This window comes from Pongo abelii, chromosome 21 (assembly GCF_028885655.2).
Source record: "Pongo abelii isolate AG06213 chromosome 21, NHGRI_mPonAbe1-v2.0_pri, whole genome shotgun sequence".
Classification (NCBI taxonomy): domain Eukaryota; kingdom Metazoa; phylum Chordata; class Mammalia; order Primates; family Hominidae; genus Pongo; species Pongo abelii.
The window spans coordinates 35,263,564-35,282,081 of record NC_072006.2 but is presented as its reverse complement, the minus strand read 5'-3'; the positions used below and the strand labels follow the sequence as shown (position 1 = coordinate 35,282,081).

Below are 18,518 nucleotides of genomic sequence, written 5' to 3'. Positions count from 1 at the left end.
ACAAAGACTTGGAATCAATTCAAGTGCCCATCAATAATAGGCTGGATAAAGAAAATGTGGTACATATACGTCATGGAATACTATACAGCCACAAAAAAGAGTGAGATCATGTGCTTTGCAGGGACATGAATGGAGCTGGAAGCCATTATCCTTAGCAAACTAGCACAGGAACAGAAAACCAAATACCGCATGTTCTCATTTACAAGTGGGAGCTAAATTATGGGAACACACAGAAACACAGAGGGGAACAACCACACACTGGGGCCTCTTGGAGGGTGGAGGGTGGGGGGAGGGAGAGAAGCAGAAAAAATAACTAATGGACACTAGACTTAATATCTGGGTGATGAGGGGCAGGCACAGTGGCTCATGCCTGTAATCTCAGAACTTTGGAAGGCTGAAGCGGGCAGATCACTTGAGGTCAGGAGTTCAAGACCAGCCTGGCCAATATGGTGAAACCTCATCTCTACTAAAAATACAAAAATTAGCCAAGCGTGGTGGCATGTGCCTGTAATCCCAGCTACTCAGGAGGCTGAGGCACAAGAGTCACTTAAACTAGGGAGGTGGAGGTTGCCGTGAGCCAAGATGGCACCACTGCACTCCAGCCTGGGTGACAGAGCAAGACTCTGTCTCAAATAATAATAATAATAATAATAATAATAATAAATCTGAGTGATGAAATAACCTGTACAACCAACCCCCGTGTCACACATTTACCTATGTAACAAATCTGTACCCCCTGCACACATACCTTTGATCTTAAAGTAAAAGTGAAAAAAAAAGTGTCTGTTCATGATCTTTGCCTTTTTTTTTTTTTTTTTTTTTGACAGAGTTTTGTTCTTGTTGCTCAGCCTGGAATGCAATGGCACGATCTTGGCTAACTGCAAGCTCCACCTCCTGTGTTCAAGCAATTCTCCTGCCTCAGCCTCCCAAGTACCTAGGATTACAGGTGCCCACCACCTCAAAGTGAATTTCTTTGAGTTTCCTCAACACAGCTATTGTGAACTATCTGTCAGAAAAGTCACATATCTCTGTCTCTCTGGAATGGCCCCTCCTGCCTTATTTAGTCCGTTTGGTGAGGTCATATTTTCCTGGATGGTGTTGATGCTAGTAGGTATTCTTCAGTGTCTGGGCATTGAAGAGTAGAGTATTTATTGCAGCCTTCGCTGTCTGAGCTTGTTTGTTCCTTCTTGGGAAGTCTCTCCGAATATACAAAAGGTCCTGAGTGTTGTGATCTAAGCTATATCTGCTTTAGGGGGTGCCCCAAACCCAGTAATACTGTGGTTCTTGCAGACTCTTAGAGATACCACCTTGATGGTCTTAGACAAGATCCGAGAAAATTCTCTGGATTACCAGGCAGAGGTTCTTGTTCTCTTCCCTTGCTTTCTCCCAAACAAACGGAGTCAGTCTCTCTCTCTCTTTTCTGAGCTACGTAAAGCTGAGGATGGAGTGACACAAGCATCCCTGTGGCCACCACCACTATGACTGCACTGGGTCAGACCTGAAGCCAGCACAGCCCTAGGTCTTACCCAAGGCCTGCTGCAACCACTCCCTGGCTACTGTCTGTCTCTCCCAAGGCCTGCTGCAACCACTGCCTGGCTACTTCTCAAGGCCCTGAGGCTCTACAGTCAGCAAGTGGCAAAGCCAGCCAGGACTGTGTCCTTCCTTTCAGGGCAGAAAGGTACCCCAGGCCCAGGGTGGATACAGAGGTTCCCATGGGGCCTCCGAGACTAGAGTAACAAACCTTAGAAATCTACCTGGTGTTCTATTGTACTGCAGCTGAGCTTGTACTCAAACCACAAGACTCAGTCCTCCCCACTCTTCCCTCTCCTTTCCAAAAGTAGAGGAGCCTTACTTCGTGGCCACCAAAACCACAGGCCACAAGGAATACTGCCAGGCTACTGTTGATGTTCCCTTAAGCCCCAAGAGTTCTTAAGTCAGCCTGTGGTGAATGCTGCCTGGCCTGGGACTAATCCTTCAAGAAGGTAGGCTCCCCTCTGGCCCATGACAGGTCCAGAAATATTCAAGAGTCAAGTCCTAGAGTCGAGGACCCCAAGATCCCACTTGATGCTCTACCTCCTTGTGGCCAAGCTGGTACCTAACGTGTAAGACAAAGTTCCCTTCATTTTTTCTCTGCTTTTCTCAAGCAGAAGGAGTTCTGCCCTATAGCCACCACAAATGGGGATGTGTTGAGTGTCACCTGAAGCCAGAAAGTCTCATGGGTTCACCCAAGGCCATCAGTGTGGAACCTGGTTATCACTGCTGGTTATTCAGGGCACAAGGGCTCTTTAGTTAGCAGGTGATTAATGCTGCCAGGACTGGGACCTTCCCTTCAAGGCAGTGGGTTCCCTTCTGGCCCAGTGTGTCTAGAGATGTTTTTCAGGAGCTAGGGCCTGGAAGAGGGTCTCTCAACTATATGGTGCCCTATCCTGCTGTGGCTGAGCTGGTATCCAAGATGCAAGACAATGTTCCTCCTACTCTTCTCTCTCCTCTCCTCAAGTGGAAGGAAATGGTCTCTTTTGGAGCTATGAGTTGCGCAGCCTGGGGTTAGGGGAGGATGATGTTAGAACTCCCTTAGCTGCCCCAGCTACTGTTTTAGTAGGTCATGTGCCCCACAGTCCACTGTCTCTAGGCCCAGTTCAGCACTAGGACTCGCCTAAGAGTTGCAGTCCTTGTGGTTTAGGCTGCCTTTCAAGTTTGCTTAGAGACCCAAAGCCCACAGTGGAAAGCTTTGCAAGTACTCAAGTTCTGACCACTGGGATCAGCAATTCCCCTCTGTTTAGGGCTGGTTTAAATGCTTTCTCTGTGGATGGGCCTCAGCTGCGTTTGGTCCAATTTTCCTTTTTGCTCTAACTGGGCAGCACTGAGATCACTGCCTCACAATTGCTGAGTTTTCCATCCTTCCTCCAGCACCTAGAGATTCTCTTCGCATGCTGCTACTGACAGGGGAGTGGGAGTGGGGAGTGCAGGGTGGCAGCTGTGATTGAGGACTGTGTTTTCTATTTCTTCAGTGCCTCGTTCAGTGGTAGGAACTAAAATCAAGCGCTATGATTCTTATTCTTACGAAGGTGTTTTTTGTGTAGATAGTTGTTAAATTGGTGCCTTTGCTAGGGGAGGGAGGAAGATCAGTGGAGCCTTCCATTCAGGCATCTTGCTCTGCCTCCTTTTTCCATAAGTAATTTTTGGGAGCCTAGTATGTTCCAGGAACTCTTTCAGGTCCTGAAAATTAGACATGCATTCATGGAGCATACATTCAAAAGTGGGGAGCAGATAAAAAATCATGTGAATAAATATATAGTATGTCAGATGGTGACAGGGCTCTGGAGCAAAAGAAGATATAGAACGAAGATGACAAGGCCGGGCATGGTGGCTCAAACCTGTAATCCCAGCACTTTGGGAGGCCGAGGCGGGCGGATCACCTGAGGCCAGGAGTTCAAGACCAGTCTGGCCAACATGGTGAAACAAAATACAAAAATTATCCAGGCATGATGGCGGGTCCCTGTAATCCTGGCTACACAGGAGGCTGAGGCGGAAGAATCGCTTGAACCCGGAGGTGGAAGTTGCAGTGAGCCAAGATCATGCCATTGCACTCCAGCCTAGGCAAAAGAGGGACACTTCGTCTCAAAAAAAGAAAAAAAAAAAAAGATGAGAAGTGCTGAGCAAAAAAGAGTACAGTTTTAAATGAGGTATTTGTGAAAAGACTCCTTGAGGCAGTGACATTTCAGGAAGGATGTAAAAGTTATCTGGGGCAAGAGAGTGTCAGGCAATGAGAAGAGCAAGTGCAAAGGCCCTGAGGTGGGACCATGCCCAGTGTGTTCAAGAAGTAGCAAGAAGACCACATGGATAAAGTGAAGCAATGAGGAAAGAGAAAAAGGAGATTATATAAGAAAAGTAATGGGGGTGCACATTTAGGGGTTATAATAAAGAATTAGACTTTTCCTCTAAGATGGATGTTATTGGACAGTGCTGACATGATCTGATGTATTTTCAAAAGATGCCTCTGGCTTCTGTGGTCAAAACAGATTGAGAGGGAGGGAAAGTATAAAAGTAGAAAACCTGTTGCATGGGCATCACAAAATCTAAGTGACAGCTAATAGGGCTTAGATGGAGGGCATCAGAGAAGAGGGTGGGAAATGGTCAGACTCTTATGTACCTATTGAAAATACAGTCACTCATAGATTGAAGAGAAAGGAAGAAGTCAAGATAACATCACAGTTTTAGTCTGAGTAACTGAAAGAATGAAGTTGTCACTGACAGATGGATATAACAGGAGAAAGTTCAGATTGGTCTTTTTGCTTGAGGGAGAATAAAAACCTTTGTTTAGGATACGTTCGCTTTGAAGTGCTATAGACATCTAAGTGGAATTGTCTTGTAAACAGGAGAGATTTTTAAGCCATGAGACTGAATGGGATTGTCAGGGCTATGACTGCAGAAAAGAGTCTAATGCCTGAGATCTAGAACCCCCCAATGTTGATGAATAAGAAGCAGCAAAGGACACTGAGAAGGTTCATTCCAGTGAGGTAGGAGGAAAACCAAGAGAACATGATGCTCTGGGAGCTTAATTGAATTAAGTTCATCAAGGAGGATAAAGCACCAAATGCTGCTGATACATCAAGATGAGGCATGAGAATTGATCAGTGGCCTACCAGAATCCCAGCTCCATGCCCTCTTACCATGTGCCAAGTAGATGACAAATGCATTTCAAATGCATTACTTACTTTAATCATCACAAGAACACTATGAAGCAGAAATTAATATACCTCAATTTTTAAAATTGGAAAACTACAATTTAGGGAGCTAATAATGTGCCCAGTGTCACACAGCCAATAAGAAATTAACTGGGATCAACACAGGTCTGCATGAACCTAAAATTAAAGGCCTTAGCCACTACGCTAAGCTGCCTCTCCAGCTGCCTTCCATGGGTCAATTCTAGGGAGACTGAAGACAAAGTATTCAAATAAAAGATGTTGCTTTATTCAAAAAATGTATTGGCCATGTGCCTGGCTGGACGTCCTTCCACGACCTACCCCTTTATACTCTATTCGTCACTTAGAGGGCAGCCTGTATTAAGAGAATTCATATTTCTTATTTCTGAAGATGACATTATTACCTCCTGGAAGAAATATTGATTGCCCATTTCAGTATATTCCTAAGACTTTTTGTTCCTCTGTGTCAATTCTTTATTATTATTATTATACTTTAAGTTCTAGAGTACATGTGCACAAAGTGCAGGTTTGTTACATATGTATGCATGTGCCATGTTGGTGTGCTGCACCCATTAACTCGTCATTTACATTAAGTATTTCTCCTAATGTTATCCCTCCCCCCTCCCACCACCCCACAACAGGTCCCGATGTGTGATGTTCCCCACCTGTGTCCAAGTGTTTTCATTGTTTAATTCCCACCTATGAGTGAGAACACGCAGTGTTTGGTTTTCTGTCCTTGCGATAATTTGCTCAGAATGATGGTTTCCAGCGTCATCCATGTCCCTACAAAGGACATGAACTCATCCTTTTTTATGGCTGCATAGTATTCCATAGTGTATATGTGCTACATTTTCTTAATCCAGTCTATCATTGATGGACATTTGGGTTGGTTTGAGGAAGTCAAATTGTCCCTGTTTGCAGATGACATGATTGTATATTTAGAAAACCCCATCATCTCAGCCCAAAATCTCTTTAAGCTAACCAACTTCAGCAAAGTCTCAGGATACAAAATCAATGTGCAAAAATCACAAGCATTCCTATATACCAATAACAGAGAGCCAAATCATGAGTGAACTCTCATTCACAATTGCTTCAAAGAGAATAAAATACCTAGGAATTCAACTTACAAGGGATATGAAGAACCTCTTCAAGGAGAACTACAAACCACTGCTCAATGAAATAAAAGAGGACACAAACAAATGGAAGAATATTCCATGCTCATGGATAGGAAGAATCAATATCATGAAAATGGTCATACTGCCCAAGGTAATTTATAGATTCAATGTCATCCCCATCAAGCTACCAATGACTTTCTTCACAGAATTGGAAAAAAAACTACTTTAAAGTTCATATGGAACCAAAAAACAGCCCTCATTGCCAAGACAATCCTAAGCCAAAAGAGCAAAGCTGGAGGTGTCAATTCTTTAATGTCAAGCAGCCTATATGCAGTCTTGGATTGGGCACAAGAAGCACACAGTCTCCTCATTTTCAAAGCCCTTCATGGCTAAGCAATAAAGTTCCTCTTGAGTAGGCTGGAACAGATAATGAAATGTTGCTTTTTAGATGTGGTCAGTTAAAAATAAAATCACCTATCAACATTTGTTACTGTACTTCCAGCTGTGATCAATAGTACAAATTGCTTTTAATATCTTACTTATAAATAGACTTTAAGTATGTTTCATTTCTGAGAAATGTTCTCTGAATTCTACTTAAGATGTTATCTTTCCAAACTGCTGGACAGGCTGAATCCAGGCAAGAAATGGGATTGCAAATTCCCTTGTACAAAGACTTGATGGGTGAGTCAAAGCAAGATTCCCTTGCCATTCTTTGTTTAGAGGTGAGAGGAAGGTTAACTAGCATTTTATGCTATAAAAATCAGACACAAAGATAAGCAAAAAGAATAAAACAGAAGCCACTCATTATTTCAGCTCTCTGTTAACACTTTGATGTTCACTTCTAAATATGCTTCCTCAAAGTAATTTCTTTTCACAACTGGGTAGCAGATAAGATAAAGCAAAGTGAGCTTGCTTGCTTTTCATCCACTCAGTTTAAAATAGTCTTCCAGTTGACACTCCCTGATACATGCACACTCATGCACACACAAAAGTCTGCACTCATCTGTTAACCTCAAGAAAGAGACCTGTTGACAAAATAGACATACACCAGTTCAGAGGAACCTATGTCAGCTGCCCCTACTAATCTACTTTTATGCCTAAATATATCAGTGTCAATTTCAGGAAAATTAACACATTAAAAAAAATTTAGATGAACAATAGGAATGAATGAACTTAAAGGAAAAGAAGCTAATATCAAGTACAGAAGATAATTATTTAAAATGATGAGTGACAAACTTGACTAAAATGCATAACCTCTTCCTAACAAAAAGCATGCAGGAGAAGGTACAAGTCAGCCCAAGATTAAAAGACAATCAGAGTAGAGCAAAAATTCTATGTGCATTATACCACAAAAAGATTGCTATCCATAATATATATGAAGAATAACTACAAATCAATAAGAAAATGACAAGTGACCTAGAGGAAAATAGGCAAACAGTAGTATAGCAGCAAAACACGTAAGCACTCGTTTCAGAAGGTTGATATAAATTCAGAAATATGATATTCCCTTTAAGAGTATCTGCTTTTAATCCATAAATTGTCTTACAAACTAGTTTTATTAGGTTAATATTAAAGGACCCATTAGTGGGTATATATCCAGAGGAATATGAATCATTGTATTATAAAGACACACACCTGAGAATGTTCATTGCAGTACTATTCACAATAGCAAAGACAAGGAATCAGCCTAAATAACCATCAATGACAGGTTGGATAAAGAAAATGTGGTATGTATACACCATGGAATACTGTGTAGCCATAAAAAAGAACAAGATCGCATCTTTTGTGGGAATATGGATGGAACTGGAGACCATTATCCTTAGCAAACTAACTCAGGAACAGAAAGCCAAATACCACATGCTGTCACTTATAAATGAGAGCTAAATGATGAGAACTCGTGAACACAAAGAAGGGAACAACAGACACTGGGGTCTCCTTAAGGGTGGAGGGTGGGAGGAGGGAGAGGAGCAGAAAAGATAACAAACCTCTGTGACACAAGTTTTCCTATGTAACCAACCTTCTTATGTCCTCCCAAACCTAAAACAAAAGTTAAAAAAAAAAAAAACAAAGACCCAATTGGAGTTGCAATTTGCTGTTTCCCATTCTACTGCATTTCTGAAACCCAAAGTGTACAAAGAATGTGTCTTAGATTTTACGGAATGTGCATTTGGGCCCCCATTTTTTTATTTGTATAACAATTGTAAAACACTACCTAAAGGCATAAAATGGCTAGGGTGAGAATTACTATTGGTTCACAATTATATTTGCTTAATTACTAAAGATGTAACTGTATTCGCTTTAAGTATGCCATTTGACTATTGCCCTCCTTTTTGTCCAGAGCCATCAAAAGATTAAAGCATTTGAAATGAACAATGTAATGGTTTTGTCTTCATGCTACAGTGTGTTTCAGGTTATTTTCTAAAATCATAATGAACCTCATTTTATTTTTTTGTTTTTATTATTTTTTGATAAGTAAATAATGCCAAGATAGGTAGATCTAAAATAGAAGAAGCAGACCCTATGGCCTCAATCCAGAATGCCATAGCATGCTAAAATGAGAACTTTCTCCAGGTGTGTATGTGTGTGTTCAGGGCCACCTATGTATGCCTGATACGTCCAGTCTTCGTTGATGAGAATTGTTAGAGGTCAGTATTACATAAGATAAAACAGAAAGGCCATATGTTAATAATGAGAAATAAATGGTTAATTCATAATTAGTGAATCTGGTTTCAGCACATTGGCCTTCGAGGTGGTCAAAACAGGTCTCCAATATGAACTAAGGATTTAAAAGATTAAAAATTTTTTTAACAAAAATTAAGCTCAAAGAGTCTTGGCTGATTCAGATTGACTCTGCTTCTGGCGTAACTTGAATAGAAAATCATATAAGGGTCTATCATGGTCACCATGCCCAGAGGTAGTTGGTTTAAATGTCATTCTATTTTGGACCCTAAAGATAAACATGGCCTACTGTGATTCCGTCCTGCATGGCTGTTCTCTGGAGCAGTAGTAATTTATCTTTGCCCGCCTTCTCTCCCACCTAAGTACGTGCCACCACCCCATGGTGACATGAGCTTCATCAATTTAAAAAAAAAAAAAAAAAAAAACTTTTTTCTCTCTTCTTAATAGAAATGACCTTGGAAAATTTCTATTGGTCTGTCTTCAAGTTCATTTATCTTTCCACATCATATCTATACAGCTGTTAAGTCCAAAGTTTATTATTTAAGTAAATAAATAAAATTGATAAAACTTTAGCCAGTTGATCAAGAAAAAAGAGATAATTACCAAATTTTCAATATCAGGTATAAAAAGAGGACATCATTACATTAAAAGTTTTGTGAGAGATGATTCTATACTTTATGCCAAAATTTTTGACAACCTATATGAAATGGATAAGTTTCTTAAAAGATACAAATTACCAAAACTGACCCAAGAGGAAGCATAAAGTTTAAACAATGCTGTATCAATTGGAGAAATTGAATCCATAGTTTAGTCTTCTCACGAAGAAACTTTCATGCCTTGATGGCTTCACTGGTGAAGTATACCAAGAAATAATAATGGCAATTCTACACTAACTCTTTCAGAAAATAGAGGAGGGGACACTTCTCAAATCATTCTTCGAGGCCAATATTACCTTGGTTCCAAAAATATGCAAAGATATCACAAGAAAAGAGAACTATGAGCCAATATCCTCATGAACATAAATTCAGAAATCTATAATAAAATATTAGCAAATTGAATTCAGTGAAGAATAGAAAGGATCATAGAACAGGACAATATGATGTTTATCCCCAGAATGCAAAGTTGATGTAACATCAAAAAATGAATCAACATAATTCACCATATTGATGGAATAAAGGAGAAAAACATATGATTATTTCAATAAATGCAAGAAAAACATTTGACAAAATTCAAAACCCTTTAAAAAAAACTCATCAAACTCAGAGAGATGGTAACTTCAAGCTGAATAATGCTAGCTACAAAAAAAATAACTACAGATAACATCACCTTTAATTTAGAAGGCTCATGCCTTTCTACTTTAATCAGGAACAAATGGTAAGTTGACCACAACCACTTTTACTTAACATCATACTGAAGGTCTTAGCTAGTCCAAAAAGGCTAGAAATAGGAATAAAATGCATGCATTTAGAAAAGGAAGATATAGCAGATTCTATTTTTAGTTTTTAATTTTTATAGGTACATAGTAGATATATATATTTATGGGGTACAAAGTTATTTTGATACAGGCATACAATGTGTAATAATCATATTAGGGTAAATGGGGTATCCATCACCTCAAGCATTGATCTTTTCTTTGTGTTATCAACATTCTAATTATACTCTTTTAATTATTTTTAAATGTAGAATAAATTAATTTTGACTGTAGTCACCCTGTTATGCTATTGAATACTAGATTGTATTCATTCTATCTTACTTTATTTTCATACCCATTGACCATCCCCTCCTCCCAGACCCCCCCACTACCCTTCCCAGACTCTGATCATCATCATTCTACTTTCTGTCTTCATGAGCTCAATTAATAAAACTTTCCTTTTTTGCAGATAACATGATCATGTACATAGGAAACCCTAAAGAATCCATGAAAAAGCTATTACATCTAATAAATGAATTTAGCAAAGTTTTGAATAAAAGTCTGTATACAAAAATATGTATGTGCATATTTTAGCAAAAATTAGAAAAAGAAATTATTTTGACAAAAACTACCCTTTCCATAATAGCATCAAAAATGAAATATTTAGGGGCCAGGCATGATGGCTCACCAATCTTTTACCCCAGCAACCAGTATGATTATTTTTTATAGTTTTATGTATAGTTTATTTTGGTTTTAAAATGGCAAAATACTATATGCTTTTATATAAAAACTAAACTAACTTAGAAGTATGCAGTAAGAACATGAAGGTCAAACCCGCTGTCCATAACACTTAGGAAAATGAGATCAACAGTAATACTGGGACTCATCCTACAAGAAATGGTGATGAATAGGCCTGCAAAATATCCTATAACTCCTCTAGAGGGTGCTCACTGGCAGGACATTCATGTGCTACTCCATGTGATGTTAGATTATTGTAAAGCATTATGTTCCTATAAAGGGCGGCGTGACAGTCCATTACCTAGTACAAGACCCTCTGCTGATCTATTCTAACAAGCAGAATTATTATATGCAGCAACACAGGAACCAGGCTTACACTAGCCACATTGCAGAGAGACATTGCCAGAATCTCACTTGTAGAGGCCACCATCACATACATCAGTAAGCCTCTCTCCCTGGATCCACATCTCCCTCTATAAGGAGCCCTGTTAACCCCATCATTTAAGGGCTTCATACATTTGCCTTATATTTCTCTCATAAACAAATCAATGAGTTCCAGACTTTTGGTACAAACGTATGAAGACATGAAGAAATCATATTTCAGTCTTAAAAGCCTAATCCCAGAAGTGACACCCATCACTTCACATTCCATTGCCAAGAACAAATCACATGACCACACAGATGCAAGGGGAATAAGACACTGGCAACCACTTCCCAGTGACCATTATATATTATGGAAGGGGAGCATGCATTTAAGAGGAAAGTTGGTCTTCTCCGACAGAGATGTAGAATTCTACAAACATAGGGGAGGACGTTAAAAGGTGCTGAGCAGATAAGGGTCAAATGTCTGTTACAGAAGGACACAGGCACCAAAAGATAAAGAGATACTCCTCAATTTATGAGGGAGTTATGTCCCAATAAACTCACCATAAATTGAAAATATCATACATCAAAACTTCATTTAATACAACTAACCTACCTAACATCATAGCTTAGCCAAGCCTGCCTTAAATGTGCTCAGAATATTTATTTGAGCACATAGTTGGGCAAAATCATCTAATAAAAAGACTATTTTATAATAAAGGGTTGAATATTTCCTGTAATTTATTGAATACCATATTGAAAGTGAAAGACGGAATGGTTGTATGGGTACTTGAAGTATGGTTTCTACTGAATGCATATGGCTTTCACACCATCGTAGAGTCAAGCAATCCTGTCAACCATCATAAATAGGGGACTATCTGTATGAGAGTAAAAACCATTTTGTTACACAAATAGCAATCATCAAAAAAGAAAACACAGCAATTTCTGTTGCATATATCCAAGCATTCAACAACAAAAGACCTTTCATTTTAATCATCTTTTTAAGACACAGGGTCTGACTCTGTTGCCCAGGCTGGAGTGCAATGGTACAATCATAGCTAACTGCAGCCCCAACCTCCTGAGCTCAAGTGATTCTTCTGCCTCAGTCTCTTGAGTAGCTGGGACTACAGGTGCGCATCACTATGCCTGGCTAGTTTTTTCTAGAGGCAGAGTCTTGCTATGTTCCTCAGACTGGTCTCAAACTCTTGGCCTCAAGTGATCCTCCCACCTTGGCCTCCCAAAGTGCTAGAATTACAGAGGTGAGCCACAGTACCTGGCCAAGAATAGACATTTTATATCAAAGTAATTCAAGTATCTATATGAACAAGTAATCATGCAGCTGGGTAATCAGGGCTTTGACCAATTTTGAATTACACAATTAAAGTGCTAATATGTATTGTCTTATACTATATTTGCTGCAGCAATGCAAAAACTTCATTGTTCTTTATCCCCAAATAGAACTGTCACTTATATTTCACTGTTTATGCTGCTAGTACATAGCTTTATAAATTTATCTTGTCTCTGACACTTATACATATTTTCTCCTCTGGGGACCTGGAGGAGCATATTCTTTGCCCCACCCCACAATTACCTATGCATATTCTCAGTAACAGGCATAAGCATGCTGCACAATCTTAGCTGATGAGATAAGAAGTCTCTCCTAAGGCTTTACTCTCTGGACCATGGCAGAAATGTGGACAAGAGTGGTTGCAAAACATGCTGTGCCTGGGGCAAGGACCCTCTAATAGAACTAGAAGAGATAAGTCATGGGTACAAGGAGTGTGCAATCAGTCTGTTCAGCCACAGTTGCTATTAGAGGCCCCTGAAGAATCTGTTGTACTTTCCACTCTAGGCTACCTCGATCACAGAAATCAGCCTAGAGTCATATAACCCAAATGAGGAGCTGACGTTGCTGCTAAGCCCTCCTCCTGAGGGCCTTTTATCATCTCGTCCTGTAACCTACCTTTGCCAAGACCATTCCTTCAATCTTTGCTTTGTTTCAGGGAACAATAATCCTACTAAGACTCTAACAATAGGGACAGGAGAAAGGGATGGAACAAAGGAGTGAGGCAAGGAGGCATCAAATGAAAGTGAGCTAATAATCTGTTGGCACCCATCATGTGCTGAGTACTTCCACTTACATTATCACACTTAAGATGCACAATACTTTGGGCATGATGTCACTGCCAGCAAATTTGAAATTAGGAAACTCAGGCCCAGAAGATATGAAGTGACTTTTCCAGGGTATCATTAATGCACCAGCAGTGTAAGCTAAATTGAATCCATTCTGCCTGACACCAAAATTGTATTCCTTTCCTTCCCTCCCCACAATTGTTTCCATTGGTGTATAAAACCTCTAAAGATCAAGATGTGGCTTCCTTCTTCTTAAAAGAAATAAAGCTGAGGCTAGGTAATGATAGGTGGAAGCAAGTATGACCATCTATGAATGTTAAATCTCACCCTGGATCCCACCTTGTAGTTTACCATCTACAGACTTGGCCTTCTTTAGATGAGGCAGTGTTGTAGGGGCCTTCCTCACTGGCGTTCCTCATTTGAACCACAGAACATAGAAAATGACTTAGGTGACTATTTTCCCAATTCTTCCAAAGATGATACATAACGAATACCATTCCAGGTGCTTAGAAGATAAGTTAATCCAAACACAGTGGATGTGTTTGGTTGTTAGGATTTAATTTTCTTGCAGAAACCCAATTGAGAAAGGCTGGTAGGGAATCTCTAACATTGGTCCACTGCAGAAGACAGGAGACGATCAATTTATTTTGTCTATCAACCTGCAGAAATAAAGAGTTTTGGTAGAACTGTAGGTAGAGAAAGAAGGAGGTAACTTCCCATGGCCTTGACGAGCCTAAGTCTTTCTAAACGCCAGGAAGGAAAACTGCTCAAATTAGCTGTAACAGGGAGTTATCACGACCAATTTTTATTCTCTTGGGAAGTGCTAAAACAAATATATATGGAAATCTTACAGCCAACAGAAACAAATTTCCCACTTCTTTCCTCCCTCCCAAATTTTCCCACTGTCCCTAATTGAAACCCCATTGAAAGGTAACTAAATCCTGTACAACCAGAATCTCCTCATCTAACTTTTCATTTCTCCCTGTGTTAAATTAATCCTGTTTCTCCCTCATGGATTCACCACCCACTTGTACTCTCAAGGTGATGCTGTTCATTTTCCCACTTTCCATGACTCAAGGCCAAAAGGTGGGTATGGCATCTTCCTCCTTTCCCAATGTTATTTTGAAAACGTTACTTCTGTAGTGTAAAATCCCCAACTAGTCAAGAATCAAGTCGGCTCTTTTCAATGCCTCTTCAACGATCTTTACTGTTATATTTTAAAAAGCAGCCCCCCATTTATTGAGGACTTTGGCACTTTGTTTAGAATGTATCTATTCTGATTATTGCCTTTATTATTGGTGACTTCAGCAACCACATGGAAAAGCTATCCAGTTCTACAAATGTTCAGTTATTTGTCCTCCTTAATGTCAATAATTTACCTGTTATTCTACTCCTGATTTCTGGCCATAGAGCTGTCCATGTCATCACCAATGCCCACTCCACACATGAACTTTGAACTCCTATCACCTTCTCTGATCACACCCACGCACCTTTTCAGCTCCCTTATTTTGTTATTATAGAACATGCATCCGCCAGACGCTTCCTCCTTCACTTTTCTTTTCTTTTCTTTTTTTTTTTTTTTTTTTTTTTTTGAGATGGAATCTTGCTCTGTCACCCAGGCTGGAGTGCAGTGGCACGATCTTGGCTCACTGCAAGCTCCACCTCCCAGGTTCACGCCATTCTCCTGCCTCAGCCTCCCAAGTAGCTGAGACTACAGGTGCCCGCCACCATGTCTGGCTAATTTTTTTGTATTTTTAGTAGAGATGGGGGTTTCACCATGTTAGCCAGGATGGTCTCGATCTCCTGACCTTGTGATCCACCTGCCTCAGCCTGCCAAAGCCTCCTTCACTTTTCTTTATCAGCCTCAACCCCATGATTCATCACTTCAAGTACTCCCTTGTCAGCATCCTCAAATCCCAATACCATTTTAAAAATTTTTTAAAGACTTTCTGCACCCACCTGTGTGAAAAGTTCAACCCCAGATCCTTTTAACTGTTTGTCTTCTCCACAGACAAATTCAGGCTGATGAGCAGTGCGAAAAAAGGGCACAGCTGTGCAGATTAGTGGCACCTGAATTCATGATCTCCAGTTTTCACAAAGCCCTCAGCAGCAGCCACTTGGTTCCCTGTGTGCAGCATTCAGTGGAAAACTCCATGAGGGCAAGAACAATATCTGCTTTTACTCATTATTTTAACCCACTTGAATGTTAAGCTCCATGATGGCAGGGACTTTCTGTGGTATAGATTATTACCAGCCCCTAAGACAGTTTCTGGTATATAATAGATGCTCAATAAATACTCAGTGAAGGAATAAAATAAATAGGAGGTTAAAATTAAGTGATCAACAGTAGTCCAGGGTATTAAAGAGACTCCCCTTAAAAGTTGCAATTAAGCAGAGACATGAGAGGTGAGTAGGAGATAGCCTGAGAGGAAATGGAAAAGAGAGTATTAAAGGCAGGTTGAACAGCGCCTCTGTGATCCCTCCCTCATGCTTTACACACAATCGTTCTGAGTATTCTGTACTCAAAGCCCTTCCATTCTCTCCAGTTCCACTGCCACTCCTATGAACCCTCAGATGCAGCCTCTATATTTCAGCCAGAGTGGTAGCTCTAAAAGGTAATTCTGCTCATTATTTTCAGCTTCTATTTGGAACTCCTCTCAGAGCTCTCTAAATTTCCTCAAGATATCTATCAGTTAAATGTGTTCACCCAGTGGTCTCCCGTGTGGTTTGTATATGCCAAGGTATCCCCAAAACCCTTTGAAGGAGTCTGCAAGGTCAAAATTGTTTTCATAACAATATTTTTAAAATAACTAGTTTCATAATAATATTTTGCCTTTTCACAAAACTGACATTGGCTCTGAAAATGCAAGCTGGTGCAGATAAAATAGCTAGTGCCTTACCACAAATCAAAGCCAGGGCACAAATCTGTAATTAGAAGTTGGATTCTTTATCACCAAGCACTTATAATTTTTTTAAATGCCACTCTTAAGAATATACTTGACAAAGTATAAAAATTATTAATTTTATTGAATCCCTTGAGTAGATTTTGTTCTAAGGTTAAAGTAAATTAAAGTGGAAACCAGGCCTAGAGAATCCATGAGCAGACAAGGCCTCTTAAGTGATCATAACTTTTCTTGGTTTGCAAACATAAGCAAAACTTAATTGGAGCTATTTCTTGTAAACGCCTATATTAAAGAAAAATAGAACTTAATCTCAACCAATCAAAAGCAGCTAACTAACTCGTAATTATATAAGAAGGTACTTCCCAGCAGGATAGACCAAATAAGACAATATTTGTAACTATAACCAATCAAATATTTTATTTGTATCATTTCCACACTTACTGCATAAAAGCGTGTTCCTTACCACTTTTTTTTTTTTTTATTGAGACAGGGCCTCACTCTTTCACCCAGGCTGGAGTGCAGTGGCATGGTAATGGCTCATTGCAGCCTTGAACTCCTGGGCTCAAGCAATCCTCCCACCTCAGCCTTCTGAGTAGCTGGGACCACAGGTACCCACCATCATGCCTGGCTAATTTTTTTTTTTTTTTTTTTTTTAGATGGAGTCTGGCTCTGTCGCCCAGGCTGGAGTGCAGTGGCACAATCTCGGCTCACTACAAGCTCTGCCTCCCGGGTTCATGCCATTCTCCTGCCTCAGCCTCCCGAGTAGCTGGGACTACAGGCACCCGCCACTACACCCATGCCCTGCTAATACTTTTTTCTTTTTTTTTTTTTTTTTTTTTTTGTAGAGAGAAGGGTGTCACCATGTTGCTCAGGCTGGTTTCAAACTCCTAGGCTCAAGCAATCCTCCCACCTTGGCCTCCCAAGGTGCTGGGATTACTGGCATGAGCCACCATGTCCAGCTTCCTTACCACTTCTTAAGTGAAGACCCCGAACCTCTTCTGGTTTGGAGCTGCCCAATTCATGCATTGCTGTTTGCTCAAATAAACTCTTTTAAAAATTTTTATTATGCCTCAGTTTACCTTTTGACACTAGTTCTGAGTAATACAATGAAAAGTACATATAAAGCACTTCTGCAGTATAACAAGCTATGATGGTTGTCGCCAGAAAAATCACTTAAATAATTATTTGGATTTTAAACTGAACTAGACACTTTTTTATGAAACATCATTTTTACTTGAAAGAATGATGGAAAAAGTATGGTTATTCAGACTTACATACTTGGCAGAAATTTTCTCAAAAATTAACAAAGTGAACTTGTCATTTCAAAGAAAATAGCTAGCAATATTAGTTACCAATCTATCCTTATAATGTGTGGCTGACAACAAGAAGTGAAGTCACTGCTCCCTTTCCTTGAACCTGGGAAGATCTTTGTAACCAACCTGACCCGTACAATGCAGTGGAAGAGATATCCGGTGATTTCCAAGGCAGAACAGCTTCTGACTGGCCCTCTGTCTCCAGCTACCATGTTAGAAGGAAGTTCAGGCCACATGGAGACAGCAAGGCCTCTAGCTCACAGTCAGCATCAACTGCCAGACACGTAAGTGAATGGGCCTCCAGATGATTCCAGTCCCCAGTCTTTGAGCCTTCCCAGCTGACGTCACAGACATTACCATGCAAAGACAAGCCATCTCTGCTAAGCCTTAATTTTTAACCCATAGAGACCATGAAAGAATAACAAATGATGATTGTTTTGAAGCCACTACATTTTGGGGCAATTCATTATGCAGCAATGGGTAAGCAATCCTGGCATCATATGTTTTTCAAGAATGGGAATATGTCTTTTTCTTCCTGTCTTTCATGTCTAAGCCCTCTATCAGTGGTGCTTGTTATGTGGAGTTTGGAGCCCAGGAGTAGTCAGAAAAGACTTTGATGACACAGCATTGCTTGTAGAACATCTAATATGAGCAACTCCTACCTTGTGCTCACTGACCAGGCCCACAGAAAAGTCAATAAGGGCAAAAGTTCTTTGCCTCACAGCACAGAACTGCTCCTTCCTCTCTGGTACCTCTCCAACCACAAAATTCCTTGTCCCTGTCTTTGCCAGTCTCATGTTAAGAAACCCCATAGACCCAGGCATTCTCCAATCTTGATGATAGAAGGGGAAACTGAGGAAGAGATCCAGCTCACAACATTCTCACCAGCCCAGGGGGAAGGCCAAGATCTCCATAGAGTCATAAACTCTAGGCCAAGGCTATGCCTCTCCCAGGAATATCCAAGTTGGATATACCATATATTTTATGCAGATAAAATAGCTAGTGCCTTACCACAAATCAAAGCAGGGGCACAAATCTGTAAATAGAAGTTGGATTCTTTATCACCAAGCACTTGTAATTTTTTTAAATGCCACTCTTAAGAATATACTTGACAAAGTATAAAAATTATTAATTTTATTGAATCCCTTGAGTAGATTTTG

General features: G+C 40.0%; 2 protein-coding genes across 3 annotated transcripts in view; both read right to left on the bottom strand.

Annotated features, from left to right (window-relative positions):
* Window positions 1–18,518, bottom strand: part of DEFB128 (defensin beta 128) — a 50,541-nt gene that overhangs the window by 10,565 nt on the left and 21,458 nt on the right. The window lies entirely within an intron of this gene.
* C21H20orf96 (chromosome 21 C20orf96 homolog) overlaps window positions 11,735–18,518 on the bottom strand; it is a 120,622-nt gene continuing 113,838 nt past the window's right edge. Inside the window, exon 12 of one of the 2 annotated variants that reach the window (XR_008516910.2) lies at window positions 11,735–11,887. Coding sequence is in view for 1 of the 2 variants with exons in the window: in XM_054541743.2 (XP_054397718.1) it covers window positions 15,246–15,267 (22 nt within the window). In the remaining variant the exon portion in view is untranslated. Of the gene's footprint in view, window positions 11,888–15,230; window positions 15,268–18,518 lie in introns of those variants that run through there. The other variant, XM_054541743.2, reaches the window with a different exon arrangement.